A 17,940-nucleotide genomic window follows, 5' to 3' on the forward strand; every position below is an offset into this window, starting at 1 on the left:
CAAAAGCAGAAAGTAATCATTGTGATCTTATGATGGAATAAAATTATTTACTCCAATGTGAATTTGCTCTACCAGCCCTGTTTCTTTTTTACTGAAATATATATTTCTCATTTACATTTGTCTAAGTAGCATTTTATACTTACTTGATTGCTCTAATCATTTACTATATACTTAATGTCATTTAACAAACATTTGTTAGCAATTATAGTCATTTTTTAAATGATGACGTATATTTTGTTTTCTCTTAATACTTTCATTCAGTGTAAAATGAGCATTCAAAAATTGCTTTAAGGATTAAAAAATAAGAGATTAGAGAAATTGTAGAGGTACTGAAAAGAAGGTAAATGGTATGGAAAGATGGAAGAAGATACACAAACATTTTTGGGTTTTATTAGTCCAGATGAATCGTTGACAACTGGAGAGCTGGTTTCTTTCACATATTCCATTTCTATTCTGGAGCCTCTTGTAGCCACACTGTTTAGACAGCTTCCTTGGTACAGCAGAGTTATGCTTTGGGAGAGAGGGTGAGTCATTACCTAAAGTAAAAATCATCAACCAAAAGTGATTGTTAGTGAAATCTGGTCTGAATCACAGTAGAAATAGCATTGGTCTTTTCAAGTCCAAGTTAGGATGATACTGTATAATAAAGAAGCTAAAATGTTAGAATTCCTGTTTTATAAAAGAATTCTAAATTTCTTAGTTTAAAATTAAGAGTACATTGTGTACTACCCTATTTAAAGTTCTCTGAATTATTCTTTAAGAGTTAATGTAAAATTTCATTTTTCAGAAACTGGATAAGAAACTTCGGGAAAATCTGAGAGATGCAAGAAACAGTCTTTTTACAGGTGACACTCTTGGAGCTGGCCAATTCAGGTATTATGTTAGTTAATACACTCTTGAAAATGAGGGGTTTTTGGTTGTTTTCCTTGTCTGATAGAATATCCTTATACTGGAAAGTCAAGATCAGGGTTTTGACTCAATTGTTCTTAAAAATACAAATGTAATATTGTATTTAATTTACCTTCTTTTGTTGGAATTTTCTGTTTTGCATTTTTATCATCTTTTACAGGATAAATTTTTCTGTTTAACAGTACCTGTGCCTGGTAGATGTTCAGTAAACATTTACTGAATGAATAAATATAGATTTCCCAGTAAGTTAATATTATACTATGTGTAGAAACATAAAAATCAACCACAATGTAAATATATAATATTAAAAGTTTTGCTTTGTTAAAAAAAATGCATATTTTTCTGTTTATATGGCTCTGACCAAAGCCACTTTCTTTTAATTATCATTTAGCATTTTAGTAATGGAAAAAAGTAAGTGGAAAACTTGTAATGCCTATGTCAGTTTCTACCTGTCTACTAACTGGTTTCCATTTTTACATTAAAATATCAACAAAGTATTTTTGTCTTTGTTACCATGTCTAGCATAGATAGATAATACCAAAGTTATTGATGGCTCTATTATTATGGAATAGAAATACTCTTTTAAAGACTACCCATTATAGTGCATGTAACTTTTGATTATTAAAAATAATGGACAATAGTGGGGTGAAGAAATAAACCCATGCCATTGGCTAGAAATTATTTCAAGGGGAACAGACAGTATTTTGGAAAATGGTTACCCCTCATCTTTGGTGAATTAATAAATAAAGCCTGTGAAAACTGCCTTCCAGGAATTACCATTTTATGGTAACCTTGCATAGACTTCAAGTCAATTTGATGGCTCCTGCAGTCTTACATACTATTCCTATAGTTTGGAGTTAACACTAACATTGTGTTTCAATTGTTTGTTCAGCTATTTCACTTCCTGTGTTAAACTGTTCTTCAGTTTTACTGCTCTTTCTAAATATTCTTCTAAATATTTTTTATTAAGTAGAGCAGAGATCAAATTCTCATCTAATTTTTTTTTTTTTCCAACAGAAGCAACCACTGTAGCATACCTTATTGAACAGTTCCTTTTTTATTGTGCTCTGGTATAGGCCTTAGAAACTAATATAAAGGCACTGTTTTATTTAGATAAATTTTTTTTAGTGTATTCACAAAATCATAATATAATTGTCTTAGTTTGTTATATGCATTTCTAAATTATTTGAATTGGGGTCAGTAGCCTTGTTGGGGAGCAGGGTGTGGTAACCCACTCCAGTATTCTGCCTGGAGAGTCCCATGGACAGAGGAACCTGGCGGGGTATAGTCATGGGGTCGAAAAAGTCAGACATGACTGAAGCAACTTAGCAGGCAGGCAGGCAGGCAGGCAGGCAGCTTTGTTGGATTATTGTTAAATGTATTTAAGTCCAGTTGTAGCTAATGATTCTCACCAAGAATTTGGTAATGTCTAGAGACATGTCAGTTGTCACAACTGGGTAGATGCTACTGGAATCCAGGGGTGCATTGTGGGATGCTGCTGTACATTTGACACTACAGAAGACAACTCCCCATAATAAGGAATTCTTCAGCCCCAGATGTCAATAGTGCTGAATTAAGAAACCCTGCCATACAGGCTGTGTTCCCTGCCCCCCACCTAGCTGGGGAATAATAAAGGATAGTAGGTGGTGGTAAGGGTGCTACTCCTGCCTTTTTATCAACAAGTCTTATAATTAGTGCAGTTGGGAATTCACTGTCTTATACCCAGTAGGGAATAATGGGTTACTGAAATGGTCAGAGGTCTCTTGCAGGAGAAAATATATATGGTAAATATAATCAGGCAGCTATGCTTATTGAAAATTCATGTGTACTCTTGATACAGTAGTGTCTCTAAAGCAAAAACTCTGTGACTTTTGGAGACACATGATAACCAGATGACTTTGTGCCTCAATTTGCTTTGAAGGTAGTTTATTTTGCATCTAGATGATAATGATAGAGTTAAATAATACTTGAAGTGTATGGTAAGTGAATAATTATATAATTAGTTACTGTTGTTGCATAGTTTTAGTTTCATGTAGTGGGATAGGGTTTTTGTGAGGCTTTTCTCTTGAGTCTGCTTTTTTGAATTTGTGTTTACAGGAAAAAAAAAATGGAATTTGTAATTTATGAAACTGTTGAACATTTGTATGAATTTGTAAGATCCTACTGTCTGTAATTGTTTTTCCTGAAGTTGACAAAGGGTTTTCATTTTTTTCCTCAAAAAATGTAAAATATAAATCTGAGTAGAAGCAACTTATTCTTTCTTTGATAACTATAAAATTATTCTGTAGAAGCATTTGTATATATTTTTTTCCTTTAAGAAAGTTGACTAAGACATAACCTATATCATACACAGGCTCTAGGATAGTCCAAAGCACTTCTTGTTTGTACTTGAAAACTTTTTAGAAAGAAAAGTATTATGGAATATCAATGTTAACATACTTATTGTTTATATCAAAATGACAGTACACTGAAAGCATTAGAAGAATTTAGATGTATACACTGGTATCAATAGTTACATAATTTTTTTAATATATTTACAGCTTCCAAAGGCCCTTATTAGTCCTTATTGACAGAAACATAGATTTGGCAACTCCTTTACACCATACTTGGACATATCAAGCGTTGGTGCATGATGTACTGGTAAGAGACTAAATATACCATTTTCTGCTAACATGTAGTAACATTCAGTGGTCTCCTTAACTTAAAATTAACATCTGCTGCTGCTGCTAAGTCGCTTCAGTCATGTCCAACTCTGTGCACCCCATAGATGGCAACCTACCAGGCTCCCCCGTCCCTGGGATTCTCCAGGCAAGAACACTGGAGTGGGTTGCCATTTCCTTCTCCAATGTGTGAAAGTGAAAGTGAAGTCGCTCAGTCGTGTCCGACTCTTCGCGACCCCATGGACTGCAGCCTACCAGGCCACTCTGTCCATGGGATTTTCCAGGCAAGAGTACTGGAGTGGGGTGCCATTGCCTTCTCCAAAATTAACATCACAACTACAGAAACACAGATGAGAATGATGCAGCCAAGAAATAGAAACAAAAAAAGGAATGGAATTTGGAATCACTGGATGTAGAGGCTGGAGAATAGTGAAACCTTGAGGTTTAAAGTTCCAAATTTATAGTCTTTATATTACAAGATAAGTCAGTGGTATTATTGAAATGATGGGGGAAGAAAGAATGGAGGAAGATGAGTGGCTGGACTTTTTTAAAATTTTTCATAATGAGTAAGTAAATAAATTTGTTCTCCCTGGGGAGAAAACCTGTTTGTTTGTTTGTTTTTCCTTTTTCCCTGGGAATCTGTTAAGCCTCATTTTATGATAAAAATAAATAGTATTTTTTATATTACATTGTATGTTTTCTGAAGTAATTCCACATAGGTAATTTCATGCTTGAAACTAAAATCTGTATTTATACATGTATATATTCATCTACTAAATATTATAAACAGCATGTGATATACACAGATAAGTAAAAACAGCCCTAGTCTCAAAGGCAATGTAAAGAAAAGATGTACACAAGTAATTTCTGTATAACACACTATATAAAAGGGCCAGAATTGTCCCCGTTTGTAAGACAGAAAAATTGAGACACAGAAGTTAAAGAGTTTGAACCCAAATTATTGACTCTGCCAAGATCAGCACTCTCTAATTTACTGAATTCTAGCCCAGGCTTCTAGGGAGTACGGTATTAAATTGTGTCATTATTGCAAATGTTGCCTGAAAGGTCATATAGAAAGGAAATGAAAGACATGGAAGATATGGTTTTGGTTTAATGGTTTATTTCTTTAAAACACAGACTCTATCTGTAAGAGATGTTAAGATTACTGATGGAAACTGGCACTTCTGTGCACTTCTATATCCTAGAGTCCTTTGCCATTCTGGACTCTAGGATAAGTGTTAATGATAATGGTCAGCTCTGATTCAGTAGAGAAAATGGGAAGAATCAAAGGGATGCTGAATTCAACTCTGAGTAGCAGAACATGGAAACTAATTCTCATGAATCAATAAGAGGCTCAAGAACTACTATTGCAGTACCTACTCTTTGACAGAGCATTCTAGACCCTTGTTTTAGCAGTAAAGCAAGTGAAAATATTCCTTTCTTCTTGTAGCATTCTTTCTTGTAGGAGAGACAAGCAATAAATAAACAAAATATGTAATATTTCATAAGGTGAAAAGTAATCTGCAGAAAAGTAAAGTAGGTAATGGTGAACAGGTGTGCAGTTTTAAAATAGGGAAGACCGCACTGAAAAAGAGACATTTGAGGGACGATCTAAAGGAGAGAAAATACTAACTTTATGTAACTGTATGGGATGGTTACTCGCATTCTAGGCAGAAGGATGCCTGATATCTTTAAAACATGGCAAGGCAGCCAAAGTGGCCAGAGCAAGAGAGGCAGGGGAAAGTAGCAGGAGATGGAGTAAAACGAAACACAGGGTGCAGTGTAGCATAAAGGCCACTGTAAGGATATTGATTTTTTTTTTTAATATTGTCTTTTTTTCTTCACTGGGTCTGTGTTGCCGCATGTGAGCTTTCTCCAGTTGCGGCGAGTGGGGAGCCAGCAGTGTGCAGGCTTCTCATTGTGGTGGCTTCTCTTGTTGCGGAGCATGGGCTCTAGGGCATGCGCGCTTCAGTTGTTGCAGCACCTGGACTCAGTAGTTCTGGCACATGGGACCTAGTTGGCCCATGGCATGTGGGATCTTCCTTGACAACCTATGTCCCCTACATTGGCAGGTGGATTCTTAAGCACTGGAACACCAGGGAAGTCCAGGATATTGATTTGAGGGAAGTGGAGAGCCAGGTGCAGTTTTGAGTAAAGGAGTGACATCTGATACACATTTTGAGGGTATCATCCTATCCTAACTACTATTTTCCATACAGTGTAGTGGGAAGACCAGAAGAGACTTTTTGGCCAACCTAATATATTGAAAGACTCCTTGGGGCCATAGAAAGGGTCAAGAAGATCAGTTCAGAGTTGCAGTTATCTTAAGAGATGGTAGATAATATAAAGCATCAAGACAAAAAACATTCTGGAGAGGTTGCATATCTCTCTCCCTTTGAATAGAAAACGGATTAATAAATAAGTATGCATGTCTACCAAAAAAAAAGAGAGAGATGGTAGAGGTATACAGCAGGATGGAAGTGGTGATGGTTGTGATAGTCTGTTCCGTTCAGTCCAGTTGCTCAGTCATGTCCAACTCTGTGACCCCATGGTCTGCAGCATGCCAGGCCTCCCTGTCCATCGCCAACTCCCGGAGTTTACTCAAACTCATGTCCAATGAGTCGGTGATGCCATCCAACCATTTCATTCTCAGTCATCCCCTTCTCCTCCTGCCTTCAATCTTTCCCAGCATCAGGGTCTTTTCAAATGAGTCAGTTCTTCACATCAGGTGGCCAAAGTATTGAAGTTTCAACTTCAGCATCAGTTCTTCCAGTGAATATTCAGGACTCATTTCCTTTAGGATGGACTGATTGGATCTCCTTGCAGTCCAGGAGACTCTCCAAGAGTCTTCTCCAACACAACAATTCAAAAGCATCAATTCTTCAGTGCTCAGCTTTCTTTATAGTCCAACTCTCACATCCATACATGAGTACTGGAGAAACCATAGCTTTGAGTAGATGGACCTTTGTTGGCAAAGTAATGTTTCTGCTTTTTAATATGCTGTCTAGGTTGGTTATAACTTTTCTTCCAAAGAGCAAGTGTCTTTTAATTTCATGGCTGCAATCACCATCTGCGGTGATTTTGGAGCTCAAAAAGATAAAGTCTGACACTGTTTCCACTGTTTCCTCATCTATTTGCTATGAAGTAATGGGACCGGATGCCATGATCTTAGTTTTCTGAATGTTGAGTTTCAAGCCAACTTTTTCACTCTCCTCTTTAACTTTGATTAAGAGGCTCTTTAGTTCTTCTTTGCTTTCTGCCATGAGAGTGGTGTCATCTGCATATCTGAGGTTATTGATATTTCTCCCAGCAATCTTGGTTCCAGCTTGTGCTTCTTCCAGCCCAGCGTTTCTCATGATGTACTCTGCATAGAAGTTCAATAAGCAGGGTGACAATATACAGCCTTGACATACTCCTTTTCCTATTTGGAACCAGTCTGTTGTTCCATGTTCAGTTCTAACTGTTGCTTCCTGACCTGCATATAAATTTCTCAAGAGGCAGGTCAGGTGGTCTGGTATTCCCATCTCTTTCAGAATTTTCCACAGTTTATTGTGATCTACACAGTCAAAAACTTCGGCATACTCAGTAAAGCAGAAGTAGATACTTTACTGGAACTCTCTTGGTTTTTTGATGATCCACTGAATGTTGGCCATTTGATCTCTGGTTCCTCTGCCTTTTCTAAATCCAGCTTGAACATCTGGAAGTTCTCCATTCATGTACTTGTTGAAGCCTGGCTTGGAGAATTTTGAGCATTACTTTGCTAGTGTGTGAGATTAGTGCAATTGTGCGGTAGTTTGAGCATTCTTTGGCATTGCCTTTCTTTGGGATTGGAATGAAAACTGACCTTTTCCAGTTCTGTGGCCACTGCTGAGTTTTCCAAATTTGCTGGCATATTGAGTGTAGCACTTTCACAGCATCATCTTTTAGGATTTGAAAGAGCTCAACTGGAATTCCATTCCATCATCTCCACTAGCTTTGTTCATAGTGATGCTTCCTAAGGCCCACTTGGCTTCGCATTCCAGGATGTCTGGCTTTAGGTTGGTGATCACACCATTGTGATTATCTGGGTCATAAAGATCTTTTTTGTATGGTTCTTCTGTGTATTCTTGCCACCTCTTCTTAATAACTTCTGCTTCTGTTAGGTCCATACATTTCTGTCCTTTATTATGCCCATCTTTCCATGAAATGTTACCCCTTGGTATCTCTAATTTTCTTGAAGTGATCTCTAGACTTTCCCATTGTATTGTTTTCCTCTATTTCTTTTCATTGATCACTATTAAATGTAGAGTAATAGAATTGATTGATGAATTGTGTGTGAGATGGAAGAGAGAAGAGCCAAAGATGATGCCAAAGTTTTGGTCGTTGTGAATGAACACTATTGAGATGGGAAAGATGTGGAAGAAGCAGTTTTGGGGGGAAGATCAGAGGTTGAGTTTTGGACATATTAATTGTGAGGTGCTTATTTAAATACTGAAGTATAGCTAATATCATTAGGTAGGTAGGTAGTTGATATTAGCTATACTTCAGTATAGGAGTCTGAAGTTAAGGAGAAACGTCTAGAGAAATAAATTTAGAAGTAGTTCATATACAAGTGGCATTTAAAACCAAGAGGTAAGATGGGATCACCAAGGGAATGACTATAGATAGACGAGAGAAGAGGTCTAAGAACTGATCTCTGAGGCTTTTCAACATCTAGAGATGGGAGTGGTGAATAGGATTTTAATGATGTTATTTATTCATGTATTTTGGCTGTGCTAGGTCTTCATTGCTGCATGTTTTCTTTAGTTTTGACAAGTAGGGGCTACTCTCTAGTTGTGGTGCATGGGCCTCTTGTTGCTGGGCATGGGCTCTGAGGCATGCGGGCATCAGGAGTTGTGGCTCAAGGGCTCAGTAGTTGCTGTTCCTCCTCCAGAGCAGAGGCTCAACAGTTGTGGTGCACCGGCATAGTTGCTCCATGGCATTTGGGGTCTTCCCAGACCCGAGATTGAACTTGTGTTTCCTGCATTAGCAGGAGTATTCTTTACCAATGAGTCATCAGGAGAGCCCCCCAGAAAGATTTTTAAATGAGAAGTACATCATATTTATGTATTCTCCATTGGTCAATGATAGAAAAGTTGATTGTAGAGATAAGAGTGTCCTGTAGGTCTGAAGGAGGCATTAATGACCAGAACTACAGACCAGGATTTCCCAGCGTTGACATTTATTGACATTTGGGGCCTGATAATTCTTTGTTGTAGGGGGCTTTCATATGCTTTGTAGGATGGTTAGCAGCATCTTTGACCTCTACCCTCTAGATACCAATAGCAGCCCTTAGTTCTGACAACCATTGTCACATATACCCAGAGGCCAAAGAAGGGCAGAATTGTTTCTTAAGAACTATTGTTACAGGCTGATGATGGGGGCTTCAGAGCTGGAGTTGTTTTAGGGAAGAGGACACGGGAAGAGTCTGGGAGTAACAAAGAAGACACCCAGCCCGATCCTGAGTCCAGTAGTATGAGATGTGTGACAAGTAAAAAAGGTGATTGCTATCTGAGAAGGCTACAGGGGATTGCCAGTTGTAGTTCAACTAGAGCAAGAAAGTACAATGGAGGTTGAGAATATATGTTCAGAATAGGAGACTTTGCTGATGACTGAGTATAAGTTCTAGAGGTTAGACAGAATGGTTTCAGGAATCCAGTAAGAATGAGAGATGGGATCTGAAAGGGGATAATATAAAGACCCAAAGGATTGATGGACATGATGAGGTAGTTTTGATAGTCTCAAATTAGCTTTAATTGGTGGGACCCTGACTGTTGGGTGGGAGCAAGGGTCTTAGAGCATATAGTTCAGAGGTCACATATTCACTCTTGCCACTGGTATGTGGAGGCTGTATAGAGCATCGAGATACTGGGATCCTTTCTAATACCCGAACTTGAAGCGTTCCTGGAGGAAATGAAAGTATGTGCTGCTCTGAGTGAAGGAAATAAAATGTATGTAGAGGTAATTGCAATATAAAGGAATAAGCTGAGTCCCCACTGTCAGTAGAGAACTTCAGAAACACAAGTTACAGCAGACATTCCCCCAAACTAGGCAAGGCTTATACTGGTTTTGAGATTTTTTTGCTGTTCCAGAGTGAAATGCGAATAATAAGGAATATGAAATGAGTTTTTCTGACTGATCTTTATACTAGTTTGTTTTAATGCTTTACATTTTATTATCCTTGTAATCCTTATGAGATAGAATATACTGTTAATAATTTTTATTTTCTACTCTTTGAGGTTAAAATATATTTTAAAAATACAGGATGGTAGAAGTATATGATAGGGACTTGGGGGCTTTGTTCTGATCTTCACAGAATAAAAAGTTGGAATCCATGTATTTCCAAGGAATTCAATTCAACAAATACTATGTGCCTCCTCTGTACCAGACACTGTGCTGGTCACTGGGACTTAAGGAAAACCAAGCGGGCATGATCCCTGCCTACGTGGAGGTTAGAATAGATGGGTTGTAAATAACCTCCATGCAGCCCATTCCAATAGAATGTATTCCTGCAGATATTTGAGTTATTGGTATTCTTATTTTGTGTTATAAATAATAGAGAAGTGCACATCTCTAGTTAACTTTCTTTCTGAGGCTAGGTTCTCAGAGTCCATATTACTCTTTAAGGCGTCTTTTCTCAGTAACACAAATGGTCTTATGAAAATACTCTTTGAAAAAAATTGTTTATAATAACCTGTACAACTTACATTGACTTAATCCTGTTTGTTAATTTTAATACATTTTGTAGATATGAAAAAACTACAACTGAGATAGCATAGCCAATTGTAACCAAAGTTTTTTGTTATTGTTGCTGTTGATGATTGTTAAAAACCACAGCTTATGAAGTTTTCTCCAAGCTTTTAAACTCCTTAATAGTTAAACTCTCTACCTCCACAAGATGGAGCAAGAGTTCTAGATGAGAATTTCAAGTTTAACTTGAAAATGGAACTTGCTTTTTATATTAAATATTTTTGCCTGAAAATCCAGAACATTGGTAATATTTATATATTGGACCCTGGAAACTACTATGAAAATTCATGCAGCTTCTCTGTGTATCAGAAGATAATCGTTGTCATTTAATATGGGAAAGACACTCTTCTGATGAAAAACTTGGCAGTGCGCCTTTCCTTTATCAGGATATAAGAAGCAAAATTAGTAATTAGAAAGTCATGATTCCTTTTTATTATGTCTTGGTTGCAGTGGCTATGGTTTTGATTGTTGAACTGCAGTGAGTAGTTTTAAGCAAATGTAATGGACATTATTTCATCACAGTGTCTTGTCCTTTAGTTGATCTTTGTTTTTCATCAAATCTTGGGTGCCCTTTTTTTGAACCTTTGGCCCTCCACTACTGACTCATTAGATCAGAATTTATACTAATATACATAAGGACTTTAATAAAGTTCATTTTGTTCGTACCACTCAAGAAAAGGAAGTCATTTCCAAGTTAATATATAATAAAAGGGTATTAAAAAACATTTTACAACCACTCATTTCCTTCTTTTAATATAAATGTATTTATTTTAATTGGATGCTAATTACTTTACAATATTGTAGTGGTTTTGCCATATATTGACATGAATCCGCCATGGGTATATACATGTTCCCCATCCTGAACCCCCCTCCCACCTCCCTCCCCGTACCATCCCTCTGGGTCATCCCAGTGCACCAGCCCCAAGCACCCTGTCTCATGCATTAAACCTGGACTGGTGATTTGTTTCACATATGATAATATACATGTTTCAATGCCATTTTCCCAAATCATCCCACCCTCGGCCTCTCCCACAACGGGTTATCATTACTTTCTTTCTAAATTCCATATATATACTGTATTGGTGTTTTTCTTTCTGGCTTACTTCACTCTGTATAATAGGCTCCAGTTTCATCCACCTCATTAGAACTGATTCAAATGTATTCTTTTTAATGGCTGAGTAATATTCCATTGTGTATATGTACCACAGCTTTCTTATCCATTTGCTGATGGGCATCTAGGTTGCTTTCATGTCCTGGCTATTATAAACAGTGCTGCGATGAACACTGGGGTACACGTGTCTCTTTCAGTTCTGGTTTCCTCGGTGTGTATTCCCAGTAGTGGGATTGCTGAGTCATATGGCAGTTCTATTTCCAGTTTTTTAAGGAATCTCCACACTGTTCTGTATAGTGGCTATACTAGTTTGCATTCCCACCAACAGTGTTAAGAGGGTTCCCTTTTCCCCACACCCTCTCCAGCATTTATTGCTTGTAGACTTTTGGATAGCAGCCATTCTGACTGGTGGGAAATGGTACCTCATAGTGGTTTTGATTTGCATTTCTCTGATAATGAGAGACGTTGAGCATCTTTTCATGTGTTTGTTAGCCATCTGTATGTCTTCTTTGGAGAAATGTCTATTTAGTTCTTTCTATTTAGTTCTTTGGCCCGTTTTTTGATTGAGTCGCTTATTTTTCTGGAATTGAGCTGCAGGAGTTGCTTATATATTTTTGAGATTAGTTGTTTGTCAGTTGCTTCATTTGCTATTATTTTCTCCCATTCTGAAGGCTGTCTTTTCACCTTGGTTATAGTTTGCTTTGTTGTGCAAAAGCTTTTAAGTTTAATTAGGTCCCATTTGTTTATTTTTGCATTTATTTCCATTATTCTGGGAGTTGGGTCATAGAGGATCCTGCTGTGATTTATGTCAGAGAGTGTTTTGCCTATGTTCTCTTCTAGGAGTTTTAGTTTCTGGTCTTACGTTTAGATCTTTAATACATTTTGAGTTTATTTTTGTGTATGGTGTTAGAAGGTGTTCTAGTTTCATTCTTTACAGGTGGTTGACCAGTTCTCCCAGCACCACTTGTTAAAGAGATTGTCTTTTCTCCACTGTATATCCTTGCCTCCTTTGTCAAAGATAAGGTGTCCATAGGTGCGTGGATTTATCTCTGGGCTTTCTATTTTGTTCCATTGATCTATATTTCTGTCTTTGTGCCAGTACCATACTGTCTTGATGACTGTGGCTTTGTAGTAGACACTACAAAGCCACAGTAGTCAGGGAGGTTGATTCCTCCAGTTCCATTCTTCTTTCTCAAGATTGCTTTGGCTATTCGAGGTTTTTTGTATTTCCATACAGATTGTGAAATTATTTGTTCTAGTTCTGTGAGAAACACCGTTGGTAGCTTGATAGGGATTGCATTGAATCTATAGATTGCTTTGGGTAGTATACTCATTTTCACTATATTGATTCTTCTAATCCATGAACATGGTATATTTCTCCATCTATTTGTGTCCTCTTTGATTTCTTTCACCAGTGTTTTATAGTTTTCTATATATAGGTCTTTTGTTTCTGTAGGTAGATATATCCTAAGTATTTTATTGTTTTTGTTGCAATGGTGAATGAAATTGTTTCCTTAATTTCTCTTTCTGTTTTCTCATTGTTAGTGTATAGGAATGCAAGGGATTTCTGTGTGTTGATTTTATATCCTGCAACTTTACTATATTCATTGATTAGCTTTAGTAATTTTCTGGTGGAGTCTTTAGGGTTTTCTATGTAGAGGATCATGTCATCTGCAAACAGTGAGAGTTTTACTTCTTTTCCAATCTGGATTCCTTTTATTTGTTTTTTTTCTCTGATTGCTGTGGCCAAAACTTCCAAAATTGTGTTGAGTAGTAGTGGTGAGAGTGGGCACCCTTGTCTTGTTCCTGACTTTAGGGGAAATGCTTTCAGTTTTTCACCATTGAGGATAATGTTTGCTGTGGGTTTGTCATATATAGCTTTTATTATGTTGAGGTATGTTCCTTCTATTCCTGCTTTCTGGAGGGTTTTTATCATAAATGGTTGTTGAATTTTGTCAAAGGCTTTCTCTGCAGCTATTGAGATAATCATATGGTTTTTATCTTTCAATTTGTTAATGTGGTGTATTATGTTGATTGATTTGCAGATATTGAAGAATCCTTGCATACCTGGGATAAAGCCCATTTGGTCATGATGTATGATCTTTTTAATACGTAGGTGGATTCTGTTTGCTAGAATTTTGTTAAGGGTTTTTGCATCTATGTTCATCACTGATACTGGCCTGTAGTTTTCTTTTATTGTGGCATCTTTGTCTGGTTTTGGTGTTAGGGTGATAGTGGCCTCATAGGATGAGTTTGGAAGTTTACCTTCCTCTGCAGTTTTCTGGAAGAGTTTGAGTAGGATAGGTGTTAGCTCTTCTCTAAATTTTTGGTAAAATTCAGCTGTGAAGCCGTCTGGTCCTCGTCTTTTGTTTGCTGGAAGATTTCTGATTACAGTTTTGATTTCTGTGTTTGTGAAGGGTCTGTTAAGATTTTCTATTTCTCCCTGGTTCCATTTTGAAAAGTTGTACTTTTCTAAGAATTTGTCCATTTCTTCCAGGTTGTCCATTTTATTGTTATTATATAGTTGCTGATAGTAGTCTCTTATGATCTTTTGTATTTGTGTGTTGTCTGTTGTGATCTCTCCATTTTCATTTCTAATTTTGTTGATTTGATTCTTGTCCCTTTTTTTCTTGATGAGTCTGGCTAATGGTTTGTCAGTTTTATTTATCTTCTCAAAGAACCAGCTTTTGGCTTTCTTGATTTTTGCTATGGTCTGTTTTGTTTCTTTTGCATTTATTTCTGCCCTAATTTTTAAGATTTCTTTCCTTCTACTAACCCTGGAGTTCTTCATTTCTTCCTTTTCTAGTTGCTTTAGGTGTAGAGTTAGGTTATTTATTTAACTTTAAGGTAAGACTATTGCTATGAACCTTCCCCTCAGCGCTGCTTTTACAGTGTCCCATAGGTTTTGGGTTGTTGTGTTTTCATTTTCATTCGTTTCTATGCATGTTCTTATTTCTTTTTTGATTTCTTCTGTGATTTGTTGGTTATTCAGCAGCGTGTTGTTCACCCTCCATATGTTGGAATTTTTAATAGTTTTTCTCCTGTAATTGAGATCTAATCTTACTGCATTGTGGTCAGAAAAGATGCTTGGAATGATTTCAATTTTTTTGAATTTACCAAGGTTAGATTTATGGCCCAGGATGTGATCTGTCCTGGAGAAGGTACCATGTGCACTTGAGAAAAAGGTGAAATTCATTGTTTTGGGGTGAAATGTCCTATAGATATCAATTAGATCTAACTGGTCTACTGTATCATTTACAGTTTGTGTTTCCTTGTTAATTTTCTGCTTAGTTGATCTATCCATAGGTGTGAGTGGGGTGTTAAAGTCTCCCACTATTATTGTATTATTGTTAATTTCCCCTTTCATACTTGTTAGCATTTGTCTTACATATTGTGGTGCTCCTATGTTGGGTGCATATATATTTATAATTGTTGTATCTTCTTCTTGGATTGATCCTTTGATCACTATGTAGTGTCCTTCTTTGTCTCTTTCCACAGCCTTTATTTTAAAGTCTATTTTATCTGATATGAGTATTGCTACTCCTGCTTTCTTTTGGTCTCTATTTGCTGGAATATCTTTTTCCAGCCCTTCACTTTCAGTCTGTATGCGTCCCTTGTTTTGAGGTGGGTCTCTTGTAGACAACATATATAGGGGTCTTATTTTTGTATCCATTCAGCCAGTCATTGTCTTTTGGTTGGGGCATTCAGCCCATTTACATTTAAGGTAATTATTGATAAGTATGATCCTGTTGCCATTTACTTTGTTGTTTTGGGTTCGAGTTTATACACCCTTTCTGTGTTTCCTGTCTAGAGAAGATCCTTTAGCATTTGTTGGAGAGCTGGTTTGGTGGTGCTGAATTCTCTCAGCTTTTGCTTGTCTGTAAAGCTTTTCATTTCTCCTTCATATTTTAATGAGATCCTTGCTGGATACAGTAATCTGGGCTGTAGGTTATTTTCTTTCATCACTTTAAGTATGTCTTGCCATTCCCTTCTGGCCTGAAGAGTTTCTATTGAAAGATCAGCTGTTATCCTTATGGGAGTCCCCTTGTATGTTATTTGTTGTTTTTCCCTTGCTGCTTTTAATATTTGTTCTTTGTGTTTGATCTTTGTGTTTGATATGTGTCTTGGGGTGTTTTGCCTTGGGTTTATCCTGTTTGGGACTATGGGTTTCTTGGACTTGGGTGACAATTTCCTTCCCCATTTTAGGGAAGTTTTCAACTATTATCTCCTCAAGTATTTTCTCATGGTCTTTCTTTTTGTCTTCTTCTTTGGGACTCTTATGATCCGAATGTTGGGGTGTTTAACATTGTCCCAGAGGTCTCTGAGGTTGTCCTCATTTCTTTTAATTCTTTTTCTTTTTTCCTTTCTGCTTCATTTATTTCTACCATTCTATCTTCTACCTCACTTATTGTATCTTCTGCCTCCATTATTCTGCTGGTGGTTCCCTCCAGAGTGTTTTTGATCTCATTTATTGTATTATTCATTATATATTGACTCTTTTTTATTTCTTCTAGGTCCTTGTTAAACCTTTCTTGCATCTTCTTGATCCTTGTCTCCAGGCTATTTATCTGTAACTCCATTTTGTTTTCAAGATTTTGGATCATTTTCACTATCATTATTCGGAATTCTTTATCAGGTAGATTTCCTATCTCTTCCTCTTTTGTTTGGTTTGGTGGGCATTTATTCTGTTCCTTTACCTGCTGAGTATTTCTCTGCCTTTTCATTTTGTTTATATTGCTGTGTTTGGGGTGGCCTTTCCATATTCTGGCAGTTTGCGGTTCCTCTTTATTGTGGAGGTTCCTCGCTGTGGGTGGGGTTGGATGGGTGGCTTGTCAGGGTTTCCTGGTTAGGGAAGCTTGTGTCGGTGTTCTGGTGGGTGGAGCTGGATTTCTTCTCTCTGGAGTGCAATGAAGTGTCCAGTAGTGAGTTTTGAAATGTCTATGGGTTTGGTGTGACTTTGGGCAGCCTGTATATTGAAGCTCAGGGCTATGTTCCTGTGTCGCTGGAGAATTTGCGTGGTATGTCTTGCTCTGGAACTGGTTGGCCCTTGGGTGGTGCTTGGTTTCAGTGTAGGTTTGGAGGCTTTTGATGAGCTCCTATCGATTAATGTTCCCTGGAGTCAGGAGTTCTCTGGTGTTCATAGGTTTTGGACTTAAGCCTCCTGCCTCTGGTTTTCAGTCTTATTCTTACAGTACCCTCAGGACTTCTCCATCTCCTTTCAAAGACAATGGGCTGCCTTTCTTGGTGCCTGATGTCCTCTGCCAGCATTCAGAAGTTGTTTTGTGGAATTTGCTCAGCATTCAAATGTTCTTTTGATGAATTTGTGCGGGAGAAAGTGGTTTCCTCGTCCTTTTCCCCCACCATCTTAGGACCGCCCCCCAACTCATTTTCTTAAGCTTCATGACATTTCTGCATTTGGCTGATTGTCTCTTTGTGGGGTAAAATTTGACTTTATTTCTCTTTTCTCCAATATTTCCTATAAACTGATAGATCTAGAGACTTGATTCCTTGCCAAAATAAAAGTTACTTTTACTTTGCTTGGCTTTTTTTCTCATATGGATATAATTCTCAGCTCTGCATAAATAGGTGTTACATATATTACCCAAATGTAATTTTTTAATATTGGCTCTATTTCTTTTGGACTGCTTTAGCTTGTGAAAGAAAAAGAAGACCACCAAATACTTATCTGTGTTTTTAGCATTTCCCAGTGGAATTTCTTTGTTTTTTTTTTTTTCCCCAATGAGATTTATTTCTGTCTGCTGATTTGGCATACCATTGTCCAGTCTTCTAAGTCAAGAAAATATGAATATCAGTAGAAATAGATTAGACTCTGCCATGTTAAAACTAATTCTGTTGTCTTTTATTTGTGTATAAATGTTCAGTTTCTTTAACATGATTGAGTACAGCACAGAATATTCTGATTTCCCAATTTTCAAAGCTAAAATTACTTTTCCTAATTTGCCTGGCTATTATTGCAAACAGTGAGAATGTTCTGCCACTATTATTTCTCAAAACTCTTAACGTCTTTTATTCTTTTAGCATTTTGTGTTTTAAGTATTCCATCAATACTTTGGTGTAATAATATGCTTTCCTCTTTTTAGAGCACTAATTTTGCTAATGGATTACTTTGATTTTGAGTGCACTGTATCGTCCCCATGGAAATAGTACTTCACTAGAAATTCTAGTTCATAAAGCTTAGCTCTTCAGAAATGTTTCTCTTCTTCATTATCTTTGTTTTGTTACATAACTTTTAAAAACAAAGGATCTTCTCAGATGTAGCTGTTAACATCTATTTATTGTGCTTCTTCCTATATGGATGATTTGTTGTGCAAAGGTGAGGTTAATATATGGATTGAGAAAAGGAATTAAATAGGGTTATATTGTGTTATGTTTATCCTATGATAATTTAAAGAGTCTATAGGAAAGGCATAATACCAACAAGTTGAAATATAGTATACTCTTCTTTGTCAATAGACTTATTACTTTACTAGC

At 37.0% G+C, this 17,940-nt stretch overlaps 1 protein-coding gene across 2 annotated transcripts in view; it reads left to right on the plus strand.

Annotated features, from left to right (window-relative positions):
- The window catches only part of SCFD1 (sec1 family domain containing 1), a 112,210-nt gene that overhangs the window by 26,980 nt on the left and 67,290 nt on the right, over positions 1–17,940 (plus strand). For both annotated transcript variants that reach the window (XM_055555654.1, XM_055555655.1), the window contains exons 9-10: positions 788–873; positions 3,450–3,549. In XM_055555654.1, coding sequence (XP_055411629.1) covers positions 788–873; positions 3,450–3,549 — 186 coding nt within the window. The remainder of the gene's footprint in view (positions 1–787; positions 874–3,449; positions 3,550–17,940) is intronic.

This window comes from Bubalus kerabau, chromosome 19 (genome assembly GCF_029407905.1).
Source record: "Bubalus kerabau isolate K-KA32 ecotype Philippines breed swamp buffalo chromosome 19, PCC_UOA_SB_1v2, whole genome shotgun sequence".
NCBI classification, from domain to species: domain Eukaryota; kingdom Metazoa; phylum Chordata; class Mammalia; order Artiodactyla; family Bovidae; genus Bubalus; species Bubalus kerabau.